This window comes from Doryrhamphus excisus, chromosome 3, assembly GCF_030265055.1.
Source record: "Doryrhamphus excisus isolate RoL2022-K1 chromosome 3, RoL_Dexc_1.0, whole genome shotgun sequence".
Taxonomy (NCBI): domain Eukaryota; kingdom Metazoa; phylum Chordata; class Actinopteri; order Syngnathiformes; family Syngnathidae; genus Doryrhamphus; species Doryrhamphus excisus.
Window position 1 is genome coordinate 26,708,743 of NC_080468.1, and position 26,187 is coordinate 26,734,929.

At 42.6% G+C, this 26,187-nt stretch overlaps 1 protein-coding gene across 2 annotated transcripts in view; it reads left to right on the forward strand.

The window, feature by feature from the left end:
* Positions 1–21,175: 21,175 nt before the first annotated feature.
* LOC131125032 (protein phosphatase 3 catalytic subunit alpha) overlaps positions 21,176–26,187 on the forward strand; it is a 69,625-nt gene continuing 64,613 nt past the window's right edge. Inside the window, exon 1 of one of the 2 annotated variants that reach the window (XM_058066145.1) lies at positions 21,176–21,528. In XM_058066145.1, coding sequence (XP_057922128.1) covers positions 21,468–21,528 — 61 coding nt within the window. In that variant the 5' untranslated portion in view covers positions 21,176–21,467. The remainder of the gene's footprint in view (positions 21,529–26,187) is intronic. The other variant, XM_058066146.1, reaches the window with a different exon arrangement.

Genomic DNA, 26,187 nt, shown 5'->3' on the forward strand with positions numbered 1-26,187 from the left:
TATGTAGATATTTATAAAATGTCCATCCATCCATTTTCTATGCCGCTTATCCTCACAAGGGTTGCGGGTATGCTGGAGCCTATCCCAGCTGACTTCTGGACTGGTAGCCAGCCAATCACAGGGCACATATAGACAAACAACCATTCACACTCACATTCATACCTATGGACAATTGGCGTCACCAATTAACCTAGCATGCATGTTTTTTGGAATAAAGGTGAACAATTGTGTTGATATTTGCAATGACTTCGAGACCGTGTATTGTCTGAAGGGGTTGTTGCAGTTCCAAGATGAAAAAAGGGTAAATTGCAGGTTTTTTCAATGATTTATCATCATTAATAACAGCAGTCACTTTTGAAGGTTTAATCTCCATGAAATATTCATGCCTCTGAAATGGAACATATCGCTTGTGGCTTTTTGTTGCAAACCATTTCCCCCCTCTTTCTTCCCATGTGTTTGTTTTAGAGTGACAAGCTTGTAATGTGGTTTGATGGGTGTAAACGCAAGCATCTCCTCTGTGGTGTGCGTGTTCATTAACAAAGCTATTACAAACCACCCACTTCCTCTCAAACGCACTATGCATATGTCGTAAATGAGATCCAGTGTTGTTATATCAGTAAAGCGCAAACCAGCCAGCGTTCATGCCACGGATGAGTTCATTGGAAAGAACAGTACGGAAAGTGTAACACATGACTTTCACAACAACAGCTGAGTATTAAAACAACTGAAAGCGTATGCATATTATCTCAATGCTCTTACATGCTAAACACAGGGAAAATGTGAGATACTCTATCCCTATTGGATAGATTTTTACTCAACTGTATTTGATGATTAGTTGTTATGCAAATTTGGAGCGTCTGGACCAGAGCAAGAGGGGATAGAAAAGAAGAGAAAAAAAATTACAGAAAGTGGAATCCGGGGACAAGAGACAAGAACAATACCAACAACAACAATTGTAACAACAATAACAAAACAACAGAAACAAACAAGACCACATCAGCAAATGTCAATGACTATAAAGACTATAATGGGGAGGACATCCACAGTGGTAGTACTGAATAATACTGAATTGAAACATAAAGTATTAGTGGTAATACATAGTAGTATTGAAAATTTAACCTCCTACCACCCAGTAAGACTCACCCCACCCAACCAGGCCAAGCCCAACCACCAGGGGGGCAGGCAAAACCAAGGCTGGTCCCCCAAGAGCCATCCCCCAAGGTAACCCCACGGGGAAACTCGCAAGGGGCCGCAGAGAGGCAACCCCAACCATAAACAAGGCGCTGGCAGTACTGTCAGTTCCCGACCTGGGGAATAACTGCCCCGCCCACTGTGTTATCGCTCAGCCCCCCCACCCTTCCCTCCACACACTATGCTTGGATAAGGGGACGAAGGAAATGGGGTGTGTTAAAAAAAACAAAAAACATTTAAATAAACTTTAGAGTCCTCAGGTGGGCACCCTCCTTGGGTGTCTCAATGGTGTCTCGATGATAGGCCCATTGATAGAGGCCCATGACACCTAGCATCCCAGGTGTCTGCCCCCCAGGTGTGGGTCCTTGCACTTGACCCATAGCCACTGACTGCTTCTTTCAGCCTCTTCAGAGACTGATGTTGTTGCCTGTGGCAGAGCCTTCCAGGAATGCCAAGGTCTTTCATGAGCCTGATAGTTCAGGAAGCCACAAAGTCTCTGCCAGACGTTGGCCTACCATCCTCGTTGTGCATCTGCTGCCAGATCTATCTAACACAGTTTCTCTGGTGGCATCCTCCCATAGAACCATGAGCTGACCACCTGTAGTGAAAGGGACCGTAGCACCAAGTCTGGTCTAAGGGTGGTGGTTACAATCTCTGGAGGAAAGAGTAGTTGCTTGCCAATATCAACTACCATCATCCAATCCTGAGCCATGGCTAGCTGTACAGCCTCTGGTTTGATTCCGGGGTGGTTAGGCTGTTTCTGTTGAATAAATGTTGGCACAGAGATGCAATTGGCAGCTCTCGGTGGCAAGGAGTTGATGGGGTTCCTCTTGCTCTCAAGAGCTGCTGCCAGACTTTTGAGGACCTTATTGTGTCTCCAGGTGCTTCCTACAACTGCTCAATATGTGTAGCAATATGAAGCCGTTGAATTTTTTTGTGAGTTGGGTGCGTCGTGACACCTGTAATGTCCAATTAAAGATATTGAAAACAGCATGCATGCCTGCTAGTGTGTGTATGATCAAATTTGTCCCCTGTCCCTTGGAGCTATTGCTAGTTCCCCCTGGAACGGGTAGGGTGGCGGCAGAGACAAGTGGAAACCAAGCCGGTCCTCCCAGCGCAGGGAGGTTTCCTATTCTCCCAGATATGCCACACAGAGGAACCCCCAGCTGGTGGCTAGGCGGTCTGTAACTCTCCCCGGGGCAACAGCCGCCAATCCCTGGCTCGTGTAGAGGTTGTTGGACAGCAGGACTAACTCAGACGTCCCTCCTCTATCCCTATGTCTACTGTGTAGGGGGTAGTAAGGGGTAAGTAAGGGGTAGTGCATCAGGAACAGCTCAGTGGGAGGTGAATAAGGAGGCGTTCAAGGGGACAAGGTTAGCCAGTGGTGGCCAACTGGCTGTTCTTCAACGCTGTCCCTTGCAATTCAATGTGTGAGATTTTTATCCTTGAGAAGGTGTTGGATCTTTTCATCATGATTTTTGAACCAGTCTTGTCTCCGCCAGTATTTCTTGCCAAATATTGTGTAATTATTGCACTCTGCAGCACCTCGTTCGGATCATTCTATTCATTTTCGTTAAAATCTTGAAGATGCTTATCCAGAAACCGCTCCATCAACACTTTTCTCTTAGAATACACCATGGTATTGAATTTAGGTGGTAGATTTGTCTCTTTTCTGTTCTTCCTAACTAAGTAACTAGAAAATGTGCATTTGTGATCAGTGAAACGATCAGCTTTAGGACTGATCTTGGTCTCACTGATGAATTGCCTGGCTTCTTTATCAACAAACACATGGTCTATTTGGTGCCAGTGTTTAGATCGCATATGTTGCCAGATATTCTTGAAGTGGTTACTGACTTTGAACATCGTTCCCATTACTGTGAGCTCAAAGTGGGTGCAGAATTCCCGCAGCATCAATCCATTTGAATTCATTTTTCCCACTCCATTCTTTCTAATGGTAGTTGTCCAAGGCTGCCAATCTTTTCCAACATTAGCGATATACAGTAATCACCAATAACAATAATAATGTCTCCTTTGGCTTCTCATAAAAGCTGTCAGCTTTTTCAATTGCATGGTGGGTATGGTGGGTACTTATAGTATGAAGGTAAGGTGATTGTTATTCCTGAGTGTAATCTGAACTGTCATTAGTCTGTCATTTACAGATTATAGGGATTTATGTGGAGATGACAAATCTAACCCCAGCCGTTGTGTCTTTGCTACTGCTGGGCGCCTAACGATGCTCAATACGATTACATCTATCCATGCTGTTTCAAGCTCTCTGCAGATTTTTGCCATGGCCTGTTATGGTTCAATGCTTGTGTCTATCATTGACACGTTGCAACATTAAAAATCTTTTCTCTCTCAAAGGGGACCTACTATGCTTTTTCCTCTTTTAATGACCTATAAATGTTGTATTCTCGTGTTAAACAATGCCAAAGTTTCAGATAATGAGGTTTGCGCATTTGAAAGTGAGCCCTGAATGAACTTGGCTCTGAACGCTCGGTTTCAGGGAGTTTTTTATAACACCCGCTCACTGTGATTACACAGTCAGCCAGACTTCCTTTAATGGGCGTGCTCTGGTACAAGCTGTACAAGCTGTTAGCTGTACAAGATGAGTGGGGCCAATGACAGCGGAGTTGGCGGGCCATGGGTAGAGTTAATTAAAACAGACCTTTTGGAAATCCAAGGAATAGGTGCAGATTCTGGAAGATCTAGAAAACTTTCTGTGTAGCTTATTGTGTGTAGCTGCTCGATAGGAGTCCACTACTCAATACAAAGGGTCGAAAATTAGCATAATAGGTCCCCTTTGAGAAGGGTAAGAAGGGTAACATTTTCTCCAGGTGTTGTAACACTGTCATATGGACTTCTGGGCTAGGGCTAGGCGCTGGGCTAGGCGCTGGGCTAGGCGCTGGGCTAGGCGCTGGGCTCGGCGCTGGGCTAGGCGCTGGGCTAGGCGCTGGGCTCGGCGCTGGGCTCGGCGCTGGGCTAGGCGGTCGGCTGGCTAGGCACTGGGCTAGGCGCTGGGCTAGGCGCTGGGCTAGGCGCTGGGCTAGGCGCTGGGCTAGGCGCTGGGCTAGGCGGTTGGCTGGCTAGGCACTGGGCTAGGCGCGGGGCTAGGCGCTGGGCTAGGCGCTGGGCTAGGTGCTGGGCTAAGCGCTGGGCTAGGCGGTTGGCTGGCTAGGCACTGGGCTAGGCGCTGGGCTAGGCGCTAGGCTAGGCGCTAGGCTAGGTGGTCGGCTGGGCTAGACGCTGGGCTAGGCGCTGTGCTAGGCGCTGCGCTAGGCGCTGGGCTAGGCACTCGGCTAGGCACTCGGCTAGGCACTCGGCTAGGCACTTGGCTAGGCTGGCGTTTCCCATGACGTAAATGCTTTTAGCTGCTTTTTAGAACGCACAGAAAAGAAAAATACATATGTGTTTATGTCTCGCTTAAGGATTGTAGATGCTATATATACCAAACAACAAAGGAATGCATTTTTTCCTTAAAGCTTTTAATCAGTTGACCTTATTCCATCCCTGATTTGAGTCTTGTTTTTCTAATCTGCCTCAGGAAACTACGGTATTGTGTTGAAATGACATATACTCCACTCAGCGCCAGATGTGTGTGTAATAGTGTCAGTGTTGAACACGGAGCTGTCATCAGGTACACTGGCAGTTTGACGGATGTCTTAATTGTTGCAATATCTTCTCCGTCGTAAGGGAGAACTCCATGCAAAGGCTTGCAGTAACAAACAGGGAATGAGAAAGTCTTACCAGCATTCCTTCAGTACACTTTGCATGGCGGAAAAAAAGTTCCAAATGAAATTAACAAGCCAAAACAAAAAATAAAATGAAAAAAAAGTCAATAAAAGAGAGCTTGCAGGCTCTTATTGACCTCATGGAAACGTATTACTGTGCCCTTTTTAGCGGAGTTGACGATCAATGGCAGAAGCTGATGAAGCCATCAATCTTCGCCATAATGAGCAGAGAAGTAATGGAAGCAGCGAGAATGCTTTGCAGGTGCGAGTAGGGCAGTGCAACTTTATTGCATAAGGACACACAGGGATGAATGCACGGAGTAAATTCATCTGACTGCTGTCTATTGTATGTAAAGAAACTTGTTAAGCTCTGTGATAATGATAGAGTAAGCTGCTGACAGCCTAAAAGCCTCCAGTGTGCATCTCTCCTACCAGTAACGATAACAATGTAACAATGCCTTTTCCATCTTCAGTGCAGGCGACACCTGAAGAGCCTGCAACACTTTAAACGCCATGTCCAGACACTAAAGGTGCCACTTTAGTAAGCATAGGTGTTTTTGCAGTAGGTCCTAAAACAGCAGAGCACGCCATGTAGACATGTAGAGGATCTGTGATTAGCGTTTTTGCAATCGGTCCTTAAAAGCAGCAGAATCTTTCTGTCACATGGGGGATCTTTTCGTTTTGGAGCTCTCCCATTTAGAGCGAGGCATGCTATTTGCTAATAGCACTCTGAAAGAAAGGGTGGCCTACGATCACGGTAATTATGAAATTAGACATCTTCCCATTACAGAGCAAACATATCATTTAGGGAGTAAACCAAGACGCCTTTTAATTTACAACTTCAAGATGTACATTTGGATGAATTACTTGTCTTTCATGGCAAATGCATTGTGTTGGCATTGCATCCAAGCGGATTACAGTACACCACTTTCTGCATATAATAATACCCACGGATTACATTTAAATCCATTGTCAGTTTGAGAGGATAATAATCAGATTTCAGCAATAATAATAATAATAATAAATCACAGCCTGTCATAAATCTGTGCTGAATATATGAGCTCACATTGACATCCTGGATAAAACCCATCATCCCCCATGCACAGTTTCCAAGCAACACAGCCACTCATGGCTGAATTACAATATTACACCCTTCCTATTCCTGTGAATGGCTTCTTGGCTGCAATGAATGCATTACCTAACAACAGAGGTCCACAACATTCACAGCAGGTACATATAAAGCTTTATAAGTTATGATAGCTGGACGCTGCACTTGTCCATTGTGTGCCGTTATGTGCCTCATGTTTATTTATGAGCACCACAACTGCTGAATGGCTTTTGCAGGTGTCTGGAAGTGCAGGCAAGCAGGCAGGCAGGCGCTCTACACATTCACATAAAAAGCCTCAGAAAGAACAGCAGGCACAGTCTGTGGATTTAGTGGTGGATCAGGAGTGTCAATCCCAAATGGGCGACACAAGTAGCCTCCATCTTTTGATGTAGTGGCTGCAGGGAGAAGCTGACACACTGAATTGAAGAGCGGAATGCTGAAACTCCCTGGTGGAGTGTTTTTCCTTGGTTACCTTGGCAACCAGAACATGGATGGAATGTCCTCAAATGACCATTGTGACCATTGCTGTACATTATAACAGTAATATGTTATTAAGAGCAGCACATATTCCTCGCCTGTTTGCTACACTTTTGATGACATCTTTTCAAGACTTCATGAGGGAAAAACCTGCTTCCACATGGACATGAGGACATTCCATGTATACACCTAGTACAAAGAGCGGGCTTCACTACACATGTTAAAATGCGCCGGAAGCTCTGCCAATTATCCATCAGTCAATTATAGACGTGGGAGATGTAAGTTTGAGAGCGATGGATGAAAGACGGCAAACACGGAGGTCGAGTTACGCCGCCATGTGTGCATGGATTGTGGATGCTTGGGCTCAGGTATCTGCTTTAACTGTTGTCTGAGCTTTAGCGAAAGCTGACATCGTTGCAGAACAGCCACCTGACAAGGAGACTGACTCCGACAATGATGAGGGGGGACCCGGCATGTTTGATGCCAAAATAGCCCAGCTGTGGATTAATTAAAAATATGGTGAGTATATTGTTAAATAGTAAACTCACTGTTTTGCTTTGGATGCCTTTTCTTTTGTAGACCGTGTAGTGCTAGGAGGTTCGTACATATAGGCATTCCCCTCCAGAGCTATTAAAGGGGAACTGCACTTTTTTGCCCATCATTCACAATCCTTATGTGAAACATGAACCCTTTTCTGTGCATTATAACATCAGAAAACGAGTTAATACGAACTAGCTAACAATGCACATCATCAATGCACAAGATGTTTGTGATTGACGCTGAGACAAGCTATAAATATAGTTTGCCTGATTAATATAGTCTTTCATGTTAGCTGCAACTTACATGACAAAATAAAAATATGACAAAATAACAATATGGCTGCAGCTTGTCAGTTATGTAAATGTAAAATGTAAAATTCCATAAAAAGTGCAGTTCCCCTTTAAAGTTGAGGCTGTTGCCACCAGAACGGTTCAGGCTGTAGAAAGAACCAATTTGTTGCAGTTTTTGGGTTCTCCTTTTGCTGTAGTTACGAGTGTGGGTTGATGTTGAACAAAAAAATAAAGTTTGCATTCGGCACTCCCCTTTAGTATGCACCTTATAATACGATGCACCCTATGGTGCGGAAAATACGGTTTGTATTTAAGTGGATAAAGCTCACATTAGTGGTTTTGATTTTGGACAACAACACTTCAAAAAGACTATTGTGGGACCTCTGTTATTTTGAAATTGTTAAAAAAAATATTGTAATATGTGACTTTTAAAGTAATTTCAATCTACCATAAATTCCGGACTATTGAGTGGACCTGAATAAAAGCCACCAAATATAAAGAAAAAGATTCTTTGTACACACCTGTATTCCACACTTGTCTATAAGCAGCAGGTGTATTTACAGATAAACACACTATAAACCTTGCAATCCTAGATACATTTGGTGTTCCCAACGTTACTCATTAGCGCTGAAGAGTGAGATGACACTTTTTTTAAAATGGAGTTCGACAGACTGCGCTCCAAGCAGTACCAGCCAAAGCTGTACTAATTCTACATTTGATTAAACTTACTTAAGATTTGTCAGATCTTAGTCATAACTTTTACAAAATCACGTGAATTCCAGCAATAAGGACAGGTAATGCACATTTAACTATACATTACTTATTCAGTGACCTCCAGTACCAATGGACAATAGATTACATTTCCTGTGTGTGTTTACGTAACAATTATCCTCTGTCTCCGTTCTATGTTCCACCTCATTGGACTGTTAGACATCATAAGGTGTAGGAGGAAGAGGGCTTGGATTTATAAAGCACCATCTGATGCAAATCACCAGTCTTTTCCTCTTCGGCCATTATGGATTACTCATTGCAAGCCATGCAAATTCAAGTGCGCTCAGCACTGCCTCTTTGTCCTTATAATACAGTGAAGTGGCTCAACGTGGCCTGGCCTGTGAACAGTTTGAGCTTAAAGGGGACCTATTATGCTTTTCCACTTTTCCACTTTTCTGTCCTATAAATGTAGTTAGAATGTTGTATTCACATGTTAAACGATGTTTCAAACCTAAAGTTTCATATAATGAGATTTGTGCATTTGGAAGTGTGCCTGAAAGAAGTTTGGGATGCCTCTGAATGCTCGGTTTGAAAAGGCGTGGTAAAAACGTTCCTTTGTCACATCATAGACGGGCACACTTCCTTATATGGTTTAGGCGGAGTGGGCATGCCCGGGGGTGGGCCGTGGATGGAATACATTAAAACAGACCATTTTGGCAGGAAGCACAAATGAAAGGAAACATGGCTGAAATAGGTGCAGATTCTAAAGGTGCGGGTTATTGCGTGTAGCTGCTCTATAGGGGACCACAACTCAATACAAAGGGTCGAAAAATTAGCATAATAGGTTCCCTTTAAACCAGATTTCCATACACGACGTTGAGGAGCTAAGACCGTGGTTGACGCAGGTCCTTTAGCAAGGTGGTGGTGCCAAGCAATATTCGGTAGTAAGTGTGCATTTTTTCTATAACCAGCAGAATTGACTCTACACAAAGCAGTAAAAACTGTCATCATGGTCTAAGCAAAACTCCTTTTAGAGTGCTCAGAAGGTGGTCTTCTTCTTGGAAAATGATGTATAGTCGTCCCTCGCCACTTTGCGGTTTTAATTCAATAATTAAATTCATTAATAATTCATCTGTGGTGGATGATGGCCCATTACTAGTTACTATTGAAAGACAAGTTACATCTAGTATTGTGGTCACGCTGTGTCGGTTAGTATGTTATATTGATAAAACATGTCATTACATTATATTATTTTCACATGTAGTCAGCCGTGGCATGGGCGAAATTATATAATGGAAACAAGTTTTCCTCATATTAAATGTGGAAGTGGTAAGTTTCTGGTTTCTTTGTCCTTCTTAGAGTTTAAAATCTAAAATAAAAGGCTTACTACTTGGCTCGGTAGCATGCTATGCTTGTGCCGTGTCCTCGCAGTTGTGCAATGCGCTGTAAGCAAAGAGTAGTGTAAAGGTGACTATAGGGGTCTTAGTTCATGTCTACAGGGTTCTAATAATGGTAAAACCCATAGTTAGAAAGTCAGAAACAGGTTTCCTCTGTTCTTTGTAAATATTCTAATTGTTAATACAGAATCCTACCTTGTGGAAATTCACTTATTCACTTACTTAACGTTCGGGTCTGGAACCAATTCACCGCGTTGAAAAGGAACGACTGTACGGTTAAAATGTTATTCGTCTACTGTTTTCACGCAACTTCCCGGATTATTGTCCATTCGGATTGCTCAATCCGTTGTTTGCTTTTTTTGTTTGTTTGTATCACTTTGAATACACAACAAGACTCAGTGACTCATTGTTATGTAACTGAGTTATATCCATAAATTAGCCATTTGCCGTCCCCCAAACCTCCGCTCATTAAATTGATCCGCTGCAAGACTTGGAAACATGGACGCGAATTCAATCAGGGTTGTTTATGTGCACCCCTGGAAATGAAGCGGCTGCAGATTCCAACCTCTTGATTTGATTACTTACTCTTTTGCTGAAGGGACAAATGCTGGGTAATCCTCTAAAGCAGCGTCATTCCCCGAAACCGGGAGATCCGAGTTCGGCTCATTCCTAAAACCACCAGGCACTCATATCATGTAAATTGTAAAGAATCTTTGACAAGTCTTTTTGCAGCACTCTAGCTCTTTTTAAGGGCCTATCACAAAAAAATGTATTCTCTCAGACATCAGCTAATGATGCTATGATGTTTGATGTGATGTCCAACTAGACAGAACCATGCTGCAAAATGATGTGCACAGCAGGTGAGTGCAGGACTGATGGGCTGTGAGAAGAGGGCAAAATGCAAGATGCTAATGGAGTTGTTTTTTTCTTCCCCAGTGGACCGTTATGAAGCGTTCATTTTCGAACACAGGAATATTTCCCAACTCCATGATGGGACGCTCCACTTGCTGTCGATTAGGACAGCTGCAAAAACATCATAGTGTGGCAAATGATTGCTTGGAGCAACTAGGACAAAAAGAGGAGCATTACACCATTCTAACCCACAGTACCCAAGCAAGGTGTAGACCTAAGCCCACCAAAAAGTGGACTTACATACCTCAACGTAACTATTATTTTCACTTTCACATTGGGGAGAAAAAAATCACACAAAATCAAAAGTCATAATAAAGTGATTAGTGAAAATGTTCCAACTAACTGTTCCAATTAACTGCAGGCTCCTACCGCTACCTGATGAAAGGTCTGCAAAAGCAAATAAACATCTCTAATTAAAAAAATGCTTTGTCTGTAGTCAACCTTATGTTATGAAAAACATTTCTGCTCTTACCTTTTATTCTTTTTATGAAGACCGTGTCCTTCTTCAGGAAAAGCTCTGCTACTTGTTGGAAAGGTCTTATCACTTCCTGATGAGCTATATATGAGTATATAATCCTCCATCTTGGAAGTGGGATTCAGTCAATCAGCAGGGCATCCAAATTTCTGATTGCTGTCAATCTTCAAGCCAGCGCCCGATGAACAATGATAGTGTACCATTGTTCAAGGCTATGACGCACACAACAATTAGAACAGAAAGGTGTCCGACAAAAAAAAGAGAAGCAACACCTGATAACCAGCACAGAAAGCTTTTTAGATCTTCCTGAATCTGCACCCATTCCAGCGGTATTTCTTGGCAAATGTTTTTATTTATTCCACCCACGGCCCGCCTCTAGGAACGCCCACTCTGTTGCGGTTGGTCACACTCCCAAGTGCTCCGGAGAACTTCCGGATAGGTAGCTGCTTTATAGGAGTTGATAATAAACAGCAGTTTATTGTTTTGAAATGTGTTGGATCCCAAATCCGATCTGAAGGTAGAGACCGGGCCGTCCAAAGTTTCTCAAGGAAAGAGGTTTCTTCAAAACTTTTCAAAATGGCCTGTAGCATTTTAGCGTTACGTTTTCTACACCATAGGTAGAATGTAATGTGGTCATTCCCTTTTTTTGCGGAACTACAAAAAAACCCGGGTAGACCCACTGATTGTGTGAGATAGACAGATAGCAAATGGCTATTAGCAACTCCGGACTCGGTGAGCTTGTAATATGCATCCTTTCCCTGTATGCACACTCTATAATGCTACACAAACAACCGCTTTTGTCACGTGACTTACACAAAACAAATACAGTTCGGACACTGATAAATTGTTACTTACTGCTTGGTCTTCTGACTCCTTCACATGAACAATTAACGTTGGATCAACCATGTTCACCAAACCGTCCGACTTCAACCACTTGTGCTTGATATGATAATATGCTGTATAATAACAATAATACTCTTAATATATGTAGAATAATAATGATAATAATAATAATGACAATAATGCTTCCCCTTTCTGAGCCGTTGGATGGTTTGCCAGACCAAAATTTGCTCTCAATGGCCTCACCGAAACCCTCCCACACCTGAGTTTTGCCTCAACCACCACTGAAGCTGTCAGCTGTCAGCTGTCAGCTCCTTCAGGAGCCCGAGAAGCCATCCATCCTCTGTAGTATTCCTTCCTCAACTTGACAGCAGCTCTGACCTCTGGTGTCCACCATCAGGGCTTTCCATCCCAACTGGTACCGACCACCTTGCAGCTTCAATCAGCTGCCTCACAAATGGAGGCATGGAATACTGTCCACTCGGACTTGATATCCTCATCTTCCCTTGGAGTTGTGCCTGAGGTGAGAGTTGAAGGCTCGACAAATGGGAGACTTTTGCCAGACGTTCCCAGCACACCCTCAATACACGTTTGGGTCTAGCAGGTCTATCCAGCATCCTCCCTTGCCATCTAATCCAATTTATCAGCAGGTGGTGAGCAGCTGACACTTCAGCCTCTCTCTTCACCTGCTTGTCTAGAACATGCAGATGCAGTTCTGACAATACCACCACAACCTCAAACACAGACCTGCAACCGAGAGTGTCCTGTGGATATCGTTATGTTGTTTGTTATGTGGTTCACAAACTGTGGTTCGCACAGAATTCCTATAACATCGGAATGCATTGGTTCAGATGGGGAATTCCGTTCCTCCCAATCAAACATTGAATGTTGATGTCTCCCAGTAGAACTACGGAGTAACCAGCACCCCTCTGATAGACTCCAAGAAGACTAGGTAGTCTGAACTGTGTGTTAGGCGCGTATGAACAAATGTCAGTCAAGACCCTTTCCCCAACCCCAAGCTTAGGGCGGCAACCCATACTATCAAAAGAGCCTACTCGAGAAAATTTGTTTAAATCCACAAAAAATCCGTTTAAAACAACATTTTATCAACATTTCAAAGTTTGAATCTTTCTTCATTTTGGCATTTACAGCTACCCTGCCTGTCGCCCAAAGACAGCTGGGATAGGCTCCAGCATACCCACAACCCTAGTGAGGATAAGCGGCATAGAAAATGGATGGATGTCTAACAGCGGAATACAGTAAATAGAAGTGCAGTGTGCATGTGATAGTATTATGATATGATATCATTTTGGTTAGGGCGGCACGGCGGTCGAGTGGTTAGCGCGTAGACCTCACAGCTAGGAGACCGGGGTTCAATTCCACCCTCGGCCATCTCTGTGTGGAGTTTGCATGTTCTCCCTGTGCATGTGTGGGTTTTCTCCAGGTACTCCGGTTTCCACCCACATTCCAAAAACATGCTAGGTTAATTGGTGATTCCAAATTGTCCATAGGTATGAATGTGAGTGTGAATGGTTGTTTGTCTATATGTGCCCTGTGATTGGCTGGCGACCAGTCCAGGGTGTACCCCGCCTCTCGCCCAAAGACAGCTGGGACAGCCGCGAACCTCGTGAGGGAAAGCGGTAGAAAATGAATGAATGAATAAATCATTTTGGTTAAACTGAAGAAATGTGCAGCACAGTGAATTTACAGCCTGTTTCTTTAAGCTACATGTCTGTGTGGACAGACAGCTGTGGTGAGCGATGCGTCAATAAAACTAGAGCTGATTGGTCCAGCCATGCAAATGTGAACATTTTTCAACCTTCTGGGAACGCATCACGATTAGCAAGCCAGCGTGTGTGCACGATGACGTGCGCATCATAAAATTTAATGCGTGTGGATTTCGCTTGTCGCTAGGCTGGACAGAGACTCGCAATAATCACCCTCTCGCACAGGTTTCATTGAAAATTAATGGTCGAGAGGTGTCATCACCCACCGTGTGTGGTGCCTGTCAATGAGATGTGGTCGCTCGTTTGAGGGCTGGACTGAAGGGATGACTACAGTTACAAATGTACATCCACATTGAAATAAATAACAACCTTTCAGAATGTGTTGAGTGCTTGTGTTGAAAATGTATTTCAGCATTTGGTGCTGTTTCTCACCACATATTAATCATATTATGTGGCATCTGTCCCTGCAGAATTAAAAAGTCTGATGTTTCTTTATGTTGATGGTTTGTTTACCACATCGGTAACATCGGTTTACCACATCAGATTAGGCCACGCAAGACCAGGTTGACTCTCACGTTTGGAAAATTTTATAATTATAATTTTACATGTGGGGCGGCACGGCGGGCAAGTGGTTAGCGCGCAGACCTCACAGCTAGGAGACCAGGGTTCAATTCCCACCCTCGGCCATCTCTGTGTGGAGTTTGCATGTTCTCCCCGTGCATGCGTGGGTTTTCTCCGGGTACTCCGGTTTCCTCCCACATTCCAAAAACATGCTAGGTTAATTGGCCACTCCAAATTGTCCATAGGTATGAATGTGAGTGTGAATGGTTGTTTGTCTATATGTGCCCTGTGATTGGCTGGCGACCAGTCCAGGGTGTACCCTGCCTCTCGCCCGAAGACAGCTGGGATAGGCTCCAGCACCCCCCGCAACCCTTGTGAGGAAAAGCGGTAGAAAATGAATGAATGAATGAATGAATTTTACATGCATAAAATAGTTATTTTACTTGTTTACCTTTTTGTGGGGACAGCACATCAAGAATCACGTCTTCAGTGATGGTATAAGCAACCTTAAATGTTTATTTATCTCTTTCATTCATCATTTATATGTAGTTCGAATTGTTTTGTGCATGTCAAACTATAGTTGTGTAACTACAAAAATGTGTTGTGTGTGAACATGTTTGGCTTTCTGGAACAGATCAACATTATTCATTCATTCATTTTCTACCGCTTTTCCTCACGAGGGTCGTGGGGGTGCTGGAGCCTATCCCAGCTGTCTTCAGGCGATAGGCGGGGTACACCCTGGACTGGTCGCCAGCCAATCACAGGGCACATATAGACAAACAACCATTCACACTCACATTCATACCTATGGACAATTTGGAGTGGCCAATTAACCTAGCATGTTTTTGGAATGTGGGAGGAAACCGGAGTACCCGGGGAAAACCCACGCATGCACGGGGAGAACATGCAAACTCCACACAGAGATGGCCGAGAATGGAACTGAACCCAGGTCTCCTAGCTGTGAGGTCTGCGTGCTAACCACTTGACCGCCGTGCCGCCGATTTACATTATTTCTTATGGGAAAACTTTATTTGGTTAGCATCCGTTTTGGTTAAAGTCAGACTTACAGGAACGAATCAATGATGCTAACCAAGGCTCCACTGTATCTTACCACATGATGTGGCCTGACCTATATAACTTACCTTCATTTCTGTTATGACGGGCCTCATAAAGAGGCCTTTCTTTTAATTATTATTCAGATGATAGTGGAGTCTGATAACAAGGTGTCAGGGTTGACCACACAATATGTGTAGAATTAGGTCAACACATTCAAAGTGTACAGTGCGCCACTTAAATGACTTCCTATGCATTTGGGCAGTAATGTACTGTACAGAGGGTTTGAGCGCTGCAGGCCATAGAGGACACATACAAAATAACATCTAGATTGGAGTGCAGAGTCCATTTAAATGCCAAGAGGCACTCAGCCACATTTGTTGCCAGGCACTGAAATATTAAATCCAATGTGTGTTTGGACTGGTAATTAACGCAAACGGGCCACAATACTGCGGGGTTGGTCGCATAAACATTGTAGATCAACAGCCGCGGCTATATTTGTATTCTCGTTGTGCTTTAAACTGAATAATTCAGTTTTCCCCTCTGGAGCGGTTCACAGCTAATTAACAAAGAAGCATGTGGTGCCAGGGCGCACTAGTGGTTGTGACGCAGGCTCTGTGAGTGATTCAGCTCGTGCATGAAGCAGGAGGGAGCTATTCGTCTCAGATGTATTGACAGCGCCCAAATCCCTGATGCATCCCGGCTTGATTAATTGGAGGTGGAGGAAGGATTAGTTAATGAAACAACAGCCGTTAAAAAGCCCCACCCACACTGATGATGGTGATGATGATGCTGACTCTTCCAAACGGGCAACACAAGCATGGCGCTGCTTTTCTTACTTCAGCTGTCAGAGTTGATTTTAATGACCCTTCAGAAATGTCAGCGTGTGCATGTCAAATCTGTCTGTATGTTACATCCCTGTTTTTTTTTTTGTGGGGGAGGGGGGGGCTAACCTGTGTTTGCCTCGAAGACACATTGACTGCGGTTTGATCAAACCTGGCTCCATCTGCAGTCACTCTCAATTAGCGCTGTTGCTAGGGTGATAAATACATTTGCAACAGCTGCAGGAGCATCTGAATTTCCCCTGAGGGCGAATTCTACGTGAGCCGATGCATCAGAGAAAGTTAGGACTTGTGATGCGAGTCTCAGGGAAGAGGAGGATGAAGAGGAGGCGTTCAGAGGACTGGCGATCCACTTGTTTGTCATGTGTTAATAAAGATTGAATGACTGGGCAATAACTCAATAACTGACCATAACAGTGACTTGCCCCCAAAAATAAGTTTACATACATCAAGATTTTGCTTATTCAGCATTTTCAGCATTTGGCTAATATACCTGTTCCTCTACAACAGGGGTCTCAAACTCAATTTACCTGGGGGCCACTGGAGCTAGGGTCTGGGTGAGACTGGGCCGCATCAGGTTTTCCAAAAAAAAAACAAATGCATTTATTAAAAACAGAAAAATGAATAAACTTTGCTTTGGTTCCGATTTTCCACAAGAAAAGCTCTGATAAAACATTCCACTGTTCTCAAATATCTTAATTTTTATTTTTCTACACAAAATAAGATGAGAAATAAATAAACAAATCAAGAATAAAGAAAATCAACCAATCAGTAATAAATATATAAATATAATAATAATAATAAAACGGCAAATAATAAAAACTTGAGAAACCACATATAGTTGGTGGGTGGACAAATTATTTTTTTTCAGATTAAAATGAACAAAGCATTATTAGAGCCCTGTAGACATGACAAAACACGACTATAGTCACATTTATACTCTTTTTATTTACAACATATTGCGCAACTGCAGGGTCTTGAGACACATGCTAACTCGCAAACTAGAGCGCCAGCGGCCTAAACGGTAGCCTTCAAGTTATTTCCTTTAAACTTAAATAGCCAAAAACTTACCACTTCCACACGGATAGGGAGGATAACTATTAACAGTTATTTAACCTTTAACATGAACATTAATCAAACGTAATAATTTTTTTCTGGGTACATGATACCATACAGCATCCATATCAAACTAACATTAAACTTTCATATCAAGGCGGGGGCCTCAAACTAGTGTCCTACGGGCCATATTTGGCCCGCGGGCCGCGTGTTTGAGACCCCTGCTCTACAACAAGCTTTCCTCCATGATGAATAAAGACTCCCACCCCCTCCAACACACACTTACTGCACTAAGGAGCTCCATTGGAGCTTCCTGTCGATGATCCAAAGTGTGGGAAGCAGCAATATTGCAGGTCTTTCCTTCCTATAGCTGTCAGACTCCATAATATAAACTGCACAAAAAAATCCTGTGCAATAACTGTGCAATAAACACGCAATAACCCAATCAACATCAGCTGTAAATAGTGTATATAACTTCTTGATTTGTATTATTTTGTTTATTACAATTGTAATAAAATACTAAAAATGAAAATAAATAATAAAATAAATACTATTGTACTATTTATTTTATTATATTGCATTTTCCATGCTCTTGTGTGCTTTTTGTACTCTGCTTTTGCTGCTGTCAATCTGGAATGCCTTCTTGCGTATATTTTCATACCAAAAATTTGAGAAGATCAAATACATTGTTTTTGGTGCCCAATAAGTAGAAAGTTATGAAAGTTAGTACTCATTTAGCATAGCCTTGACGTGCACATTGATGTCATGTATGTGTTGTCATGACATGAATTGTCATGTCGCCCCTGCACGCTGATTGGTTTTTGTTATCATCTTTGAAAGGCATTTATTGGCATACGCTGATAAAGTGGGTTTTTTTTGGATATCGGCCAATACTAATCGTGGCTGATCATATAGCAACATATTGTTAACTCAATACCTCAAATACATTCATATCAGATTGAGGCCCATGTGTGGAAGTGCTTCTTCAATGTTCTTTCTTTCTTTAGCTGGTGAATCCAAGAAGCTATACGGTCCAGATTTATTGGATCTTACAGTATAAGGTGGACTCTGTCATACACCTGGCTTGTGTCAAGCTCAAGTTCAGCTCAAGATCTAGACTCATCCAGCCACTTGTGCGACCTGTAGCATGCGTCATGTTCCCAATCAGGGCTTCATAAGCCCTGGGTTTTCTGCACTCACATGCCTGCACAGTGTTCTTGAGTTATACTTTATTTTTGTATTGCAATGCCCTTAAGTTGCTGTCTCTTTTTTAACTGCCTGTTAGCATCCATGACTTCTGTGCACCCTTTATTAATACATTTTAAGACTCAGTCTGTCATTCTCTCTGGCAAAGGTAGTACACGAGCTCTGAGCATAAATGCCTGAGGCCATCATTTTTCACCCATTTTTTAAACTTAACCTGCGACAGTGTCTATTTTCTTTGGGGTCCAATTACTGTATATGGTTCCGCCTTTTTGCAACAAGTTTTGCATAATAAGGGAACTTTACTTCAGGGCTCATTTTAGACACCAAGTTTGTACCTTTTCTTACACCAGAAAAGGACAGTGAGCACAATAAATAATCACGGGGCATGAGAAGTCATGTTGGTCTTAAGAAAAATAATATCGCTCAGATTTTTGTGAATATTCCACTGCATCGATGTATGTTAAAAGAAGATACAACACAATGTTTGCAAAAACGATTTTGCTATCTTTTCATTAATACCATGTTAATAGCAAAGTGGACAAAAAATAGACGAAAGGGTAAATTAATATTAAAGTTCAAATTATTGCATTAGAATTTAATAGCGTAAGTACTGCAAAAGTCTGCATTGTTGAAAATTGTTTTTTGACCGCAATGTCAAGAAAGGGAAGTTTTATTGGAGTTTATTCACCACATTTAAATGTATGAAATCAGCCAACAACCATAAGAATATTTTAAATAAACCATCAAAGTGTTTGGAAAGGGGGGAAGGGACAAAAAGTTGTCTTGACAAGTGTTTAATTATAAATGCAAGAGCCACGGGTGTAAAGCAGAACCAGTGTTAGGGCTAATGATCCGGCAAGAATATCTCCACAGGCAGAAATAACTGGACAGCAGGGTGTCCTGACCCACTGTGCACCCGAATACGTACACCCACACACACACATATACACTGAGACGTGAATACAATTCTGAGCTTCATTAGCGGCCTCCACGTGTAAGACCTGGCTCATGGAAAACACCTGATTCACACAAAGAGTACAAATATACTTTCAACCAATACAATCTAAATATTGACAAATATTGCAATGATGCAAAAAAAATAATGTAATGGTAAAAAAATATGTGGAAACAACATTTAATAACAAAAAGTACACTCATAAAGAGTGGAAAAAAGTACAGAAAACCAAAGTTCAACACAAAACAGGGCAAAGCCACACAGTACAAAAATGAGTGAGTGTAGAAATCGCAACAATCTGGCAGCAAGTAAGTTTTCAAGCATGGCTTAAGAAGGGCTGATTGGAATTGTTCCCAGGTGCGTGCAGGTGACTCCACCCCACCAGGGCCAGCAGTGCACTGCAACAGAAAGCAGACAGGCGGCAGCAAAGCAGCTACAGAAGAACATAATCGTGACATGTACCATGTGATCCCAATGAGATATGAATATAATGTATGTATATGAATCAGAATGCTGTCACATGGACGATTGTTGATGCGTTTTGTCCCTTTTTTTGTGTTTAGGTCCTTAAAGGGTCCCTGATATGGTGTATCTAAATTGTTTAAATATGTTATATATTGATTGATAATTATGTTGTACATTGTTTGACTTTTTAAAGCAAATGGTAAATTTGCAAAAATTACATTTATAGTTCATTGTCATTCATTGTCGACATCCGGCCACAATAAAACGCTCATGATGAAGCCACTTTCAAACAACAATTTAAGGATAAGCAACTCCATGTAATTTACAGTTACCATTCTGTGTTTTGAAGGCGACCAATCAATCATCACCACATCTTAAAGCTCATGTCCATGCTCTGCAAGGTCTCTAATTCATCTCCAAATGTTTCTTCCTCCTCGAAAACTACTGACACATTGCTCAAATCTTTGCTATAATATACTGTAAACATCCTGTCTCGTACATTGCCATGTTTGTTTACCTGGGCGATATTATTTCAGTGATGTCATTTCCGCAAATGAGGCTGAACTACGAGAGCTAGTTCATCACAGCTGTTATCATGAACTATAAATGTAATTTTGGGGAATTTATCATTCGCTTTCAAAAATCGAACAATGTAGTTACATTGTGATTACATGTAACTATCCTTTTTAATACAGAATATGAAACATGTCAGCCATTGAGAGTTGATGATGGGTCCAAACCAGTTGAGAAACACTGATATAGAGGATCTTTGAGTGTTTTTTCAGTATGTCCTTAACAGAATCAACGAGCTGTTCAAAACGCTTGCATCTTATCTTAACACATATTGTTTTGAGATGCCAAACTCTTGACTTAAGTGGCCTCAGCAACTAACCAGAACTATGTTCCTCATCACCAAAATCCAACCAGAACTTGGTTCACTAGGCCAAGTGAGGGGTAAGTCACTGCTGATGGGGATGTCGTACAACTTCATGTCAAAAATCCGGACTGTACCTTTAATATTTGAATGGGCCCTGGGCCATAAGATATGATATAGGGCGGCACGGTGGTCTACTGGTTAGCGCGCAGACCTCACAGCTGGGAGACCAGGGTTCACTTCCACCCTCAGGCATCTCTGTGTGGAGTTTGCATGTTCTCCCTGTGCATGTGTGGGTTTTCTCCAGGTACTCCGGTTTCCTCCCACATTCCAAAAACATGCTAGGTTAATTGGCGACTCCAAATTGTCCATAGGTATGAATGTGAATGGTTGTTTGTTTATATGTGCCCTGTGATTGGCTGGCGACCAGTCCAGGGTGTAGCCCGCCTCACGCTCGAAGACAGCTGGGATAGGCTCCAGCACCCCCCGAACCTCGTGAGGAAAAGCGGTAGAAAATGAATGAATGATATATTTGATTAGATTATTTATAGTAGGTCCTGAAAAAGCTCAAAAATTATTACTATTATTAATTACGTCGTGCTCACTGATATTTGTTTTTTGTTTTTGTTTTTGTTTTTTACAGACACGCTTCTCAAAATTTATCACATTCTCACTTGATTGGTCGAGAGAGAGAGCGTTTTTTTTAATAAAGAACCCTTCGGCGGGGCACACTCTCAACCAATAGGAATGCTGGCAACGTCAGTGGGGCGGGTGTAACGACAAGCACGTTAGAGTGCATTGTGTGTTGAGGCAGCTTGCAGCGGAGTAACAGTAAATCAGACCGAGCAGCTCCTGAAGCTCCACCAGTGAAACTGTAAACCTTCTTGCTTGTATTTTTGGCTGCTGACAGGACAGCACTGAGATCACTGCGGTCGCCTTTTCTCGGCGAGACTCGAGAGTTGTTCGGCGACAACAACAACAACAGCAGTAGCTGGGTTAAGGACCGTTTTCCGCCTACTTTTCCTGCTAATATCTCAATATTATATCACACTGGAAATGTCCGAAAATAAGCCGAATGACGAGCCGAAGTTATCCACAACGGACAGGGTGGTGAAATGTGAGTACCTTTTTCTGCTTCTTTCACAGTCGGAGATGGTTGGCTAGCTATGGAGGAAGAAGGGTGTTAGCCGGAGCGGTGACAGCGACTCTAGACGAGGAAGTGAGGGTTACTCTACTTTGTAGAGCTGAACAAGAATTGGCCTCCACATCTGCAGCAGCTCGCCTTTTCTCTTCTTTTCATGCATTGCATGAGAGATGCACGGTGATTTGCAGTGCCCACACTGTACGATTCATTTCCCTTCATTTTTTGCATGCACCACGAAATAGTTTTTACTGGTGGGGGGGTTCTTTTTTCCCACCCCCTCCACCATTGCATAATACTACTCTGACGCCTTTTTGTGAGATTGTACACAGCTCTTGCCTTCACACGTTCCACCTTTGCAGTCCAGCACAAGAATGCAATGGAGATCCAAATGGAACTGTGCGTGCACACAAAGCATGAGGATTATTCCCATCTCCTCCTTCTTTGGCCTTGGTTTTAAGGACAAAGTGAGTGCCGGAGTTTGTTGATGTGAGTTGACTGGATTTGTTCCAGTACTAGTTGCAACCTCTCCTCCCTCGCATTGGACGCACTGGCTGTGTGCAGTGATGTCATTTTTGACTAAAAGCCTGCTAACACACAAAGGTTTGTTAAAAATCATAGCACATTTTTAAGATTCATTACGCCATAAACACGACTCAGTAGATACCTCAGTTTTCAGGTCACGGTTCAATTCATTTTGGGTACAGCAACGAAACCCAAATGCAACAATGAAACTGCTTAGCTTTTGTGCAAATAACTTTAGTTATTTATTAATCGAAACATAAAGGCCAGCCTCATTCTTCACTAGTCAACAATGTCGAGACCTCATATGCACAACCATAAGCCAACCTTTAGCTACTGAATGGTTGCTTTCATTAAAGTGTAATGAAAAATTAGCAAATACATTTTGTCCGTTTTATCAACACAACACATGCAGGTGTTGGATTGACTGTCATGCCATCGCTCCAATCACTGTTTCATGCCGCCCATTCCAATACTCATCATCCATGACAGAGATCATCTGATATATATCATATGTAACTGTAAATGTTTCAGTTCATTTATTATAGGTTTATTGGCCATGGGGCATTCTACAGAGAAAAGTTAGGACAATTCCATTCCATTTTTTTTCCTTTGGGCCCAGAATTCCTGGCTGCTCCCGTTTGACTGATGCTGCACCATGAGCATCGAAAACTCACTACGTCCGATCTTCAAATGCCATATTAAATTCAAGCAAGTGTTGCAGGATACAAACTTTGAATCACTAATAAACGGCATATTAGTTCCATCTTTGTGAGTTGCTGCAAATCTGCGCAGTTTGAAGGAATCCCAAGATGTTGGAGCAGGTCAGGCTGCAGACTGCAATGGTGTCACCATTAATCGGCATATGCCAATCACATACTCGGCCAATACTGATTGATGGCTGATTGATCATAGCATCCATACCTGTTAGGCATGATGGTCGTCCGTGATGTACAATAACTGTCATCGCTCCTCGCCAGTTATTTGCCAATATTCTCATTAATCAATGTCATTGAATGCTAATGTAGACTAGAGCCGTCCTATCGAGTCAGAGTAGTGTTTGTCCCACTAAGTCATTGAGCATGAACTGATGAAGCCTGCTCAGATGAGAGGTGGAGCAACTTCTGAGACGACGTGAACATTTGCAATCGATTCACTGCCAAGTGGATCACCTTTTGATCAATCAAAAGACTCCACAAAATAATCCAGCCTCACGGTGTACGAGTGGTTAGCATGTTGGCCACACAGTCAGGAGATCGGGAAGACCCGGGTTAAGACCTGGGTTTGACTCTCCACTTGGGCATCGCTACCCCACCTCTCACCCAAAGTCAGCTGGGATAGGCTCCAGCATACCTCTGTGACCTTGTATGTGTGTGTGTAATTTTTTTATATAAACTGCAACTACTATTCTCAATGTGATTTATAATGGGAGTCAGTGGGAACAAAATGGTCCCAAGGGTAAAGAGTGTTCACACCTTGCATTAGAGAGGGATAATGTCATTTTAAAGATAATCATTAAAACACAAATCCTGGCCAAGTTTTATGTGATTAGCCTTACAACCAACCACCACAAGCTAAGGTTCAGACTTTGATGTTGTGTCCTGGTGTTGAAGCTGGGCTTGAGTGTGAAAAAACGGTCACATTGTTTCTGGGCTTTTTCCAAGTGAATATTTCAAAAGATCTTCCCCCTCCAGTCTCTAGCAACTTGAAGGCTAATTAAAAATAGATGTGACAAGTGTGGCTTTTGAAGAGATTTAACAATATTTCCGGGATGCTGGACTGCTTGAGTTTTATGGCTTTGATGCCGTACGTCTCCTCTGGTCTTATTTACACACACACATACTGTATATTAGTGATGGCTGTCAGGGAGGTACTCAGGCAAGTTTGGCGTCATGCGTCCATATTATGTCAACAAGGGCGCTTTTCTTTTTGTGTACAAAGCAGCCCACCAAAATAACTCTGTGTTAGTAGTGTGAAGTCATTTGTTTTGCACCGCCTTTGGCCCTGCTACACGGTGTTGCTCCAATTCATCCACTTTCCCTCCCCATCATGGCACTCCGAAAAGTACTGCGCACTTGCAGCATGACATCATTTACAATTAGCAGCTGTCCTGGAATGATTTTTGAATAGTTTTGCCCCTTCCTCTTGGTTGAATTGCTCAAGATGTATTCATCACAGTGAGGTGGAGTACAGGAAACACCCTGACTTGACCTTTCCAATAATCGCAGTAAGGCCTTGTGAAATCAGTTTTGTTTTTTCCTCATTCTGCGATTTAACTTTTACATTTATTTTACAGGTGTGCTTTTTGCGTTAGTGAATAAAATTTCCATTAAATAAATTTAAAAAATCCTTACATTTATCGACGTAATCGCTGGACAGTCCACTTTTTTTGAATGTGCATCTTGCCTTATTTCACAGAAAACGTCTGTGGCCATCGTAAAACACCCGCAACACGGTGTGAACGCACTCGTAGAGCCTGAGTGACGCACACACAGCCGCACTAGCATGATCTGCTAAACTAAGCTAATCCAGCTAGCTTCCATTCACACTCCTTAAGAGGAGTTCCTCTTTCGCCGGTGTTCCAGGCTCTAGTATCAACAGTTCAGGAGCGGGGTTAGTTTTTTAGATGACATTCCGCCACGATTGAGCGGTCCGCCATAGAAATACTTCCCCACACAAATGTTCCCTCTCATCACGATGACCTGTTTGAAAGAGAGAGAGAGAGAGAGTGGAGGAAACCAAACACGCATGCACATGTCAATATACTATATATATATAGAGGCTGGCAAAATGATGGAGTTTGTTTTATTTATCATGCTGTTAATTGATTTATTGATTATAGTGACAGGCCTATCTGGATACATAAGATGAATGTTAAATGTGCCTGTCAACTGTAGCTCCAAATTATTAACAGTTATGGTGTTTCCCTGGTGAGCCCCCCTAGTGGAGCATCGGGTCCGCATCCGGCGACGGGAGACGTTGTGATGTGAGTTGGATAGATGATTGTAATGATATTCTACCACCTATTTACAATTGCCTTTAGCATTCATCATCTAATGTTATCGCTTTATTAATAGTCCTTTTAGGCAGCACTATAACAATGAGAGCAGTGGAATTGAATTTGTTTGGAAAAGATTGAAGCAATTGATCTTTCCCTGATTTGTTTCTGTACTTTCTTGTGCTACATTTTAATCAGCGTGAGTGTCTTTGCTGCAGAGGCAACAAGATCTCAAGTATTCTGATTGTGCTATTTACTTGATGTTGTACTGCCGTCTTGCAAATGAATTGATTGTGGGAGTGCAACCAAATAGCAAGGATTTAACCACCTTGCTCTTTTAATTGAGGAAATTGAAGCCCTTCATTAGTCGCAAACAAGACAGGCTTTTACATCAAATGGCTACCCGAAGCACTAGAATCGGTATTATTATTATCGGAATTATTGTGCCTAAAGCACAATAATGATTAACTGGACCTCCACTGGTAATTAAACTGAAAAAATTGTATGAAATAGTTTTGGTCTGTATTGCATCATTATGTAGGTGTCCTCCCGTGTTGTGATGCTTGGACGTGTTGTTTTGAACTTGACTAAAAGTCAACATTTGCAGCTCATTAGATTTAGCCAGGAATTAGGCTCTGTTGTGGATTTGGGGCACAGCAAAGCGACGGATTTGGCCAGATTAAGCTCCATATAGGAGGATAAAGACAGCTCCGCTCGGAAGGTTGTAATCTGACTCCATGCATTAGCAGCTACTCCTGCTAATTCACGTGAACAAATGGATATTGTTGGGTGTCAATAAAGGCATCGTGTGGAGGGGAAACCTGTGGATTGGTGGAGTTTGCAAGGTGAAGCTATAAGGGCCCCTCTTATGCAAAATTTTTAATGGTGTTATAACAGTATGCGTCTGCCTCAGGCCTGTTTATGAGCACCAAATGTGAGAATAATCTGCTATCTTTTGAGCAAAGAAACAGTCTGAACAACACACTTCCATTATAGCACCTCTCAGACATAAAGGTCCAACCTGGAATGGCATGACCAGCCCTCATGTTTCATCTTGCAGCCGCGAGACATCATCGCACCGTCCTTTTGTTAGTAACAAAAGCCATTTGGCACAG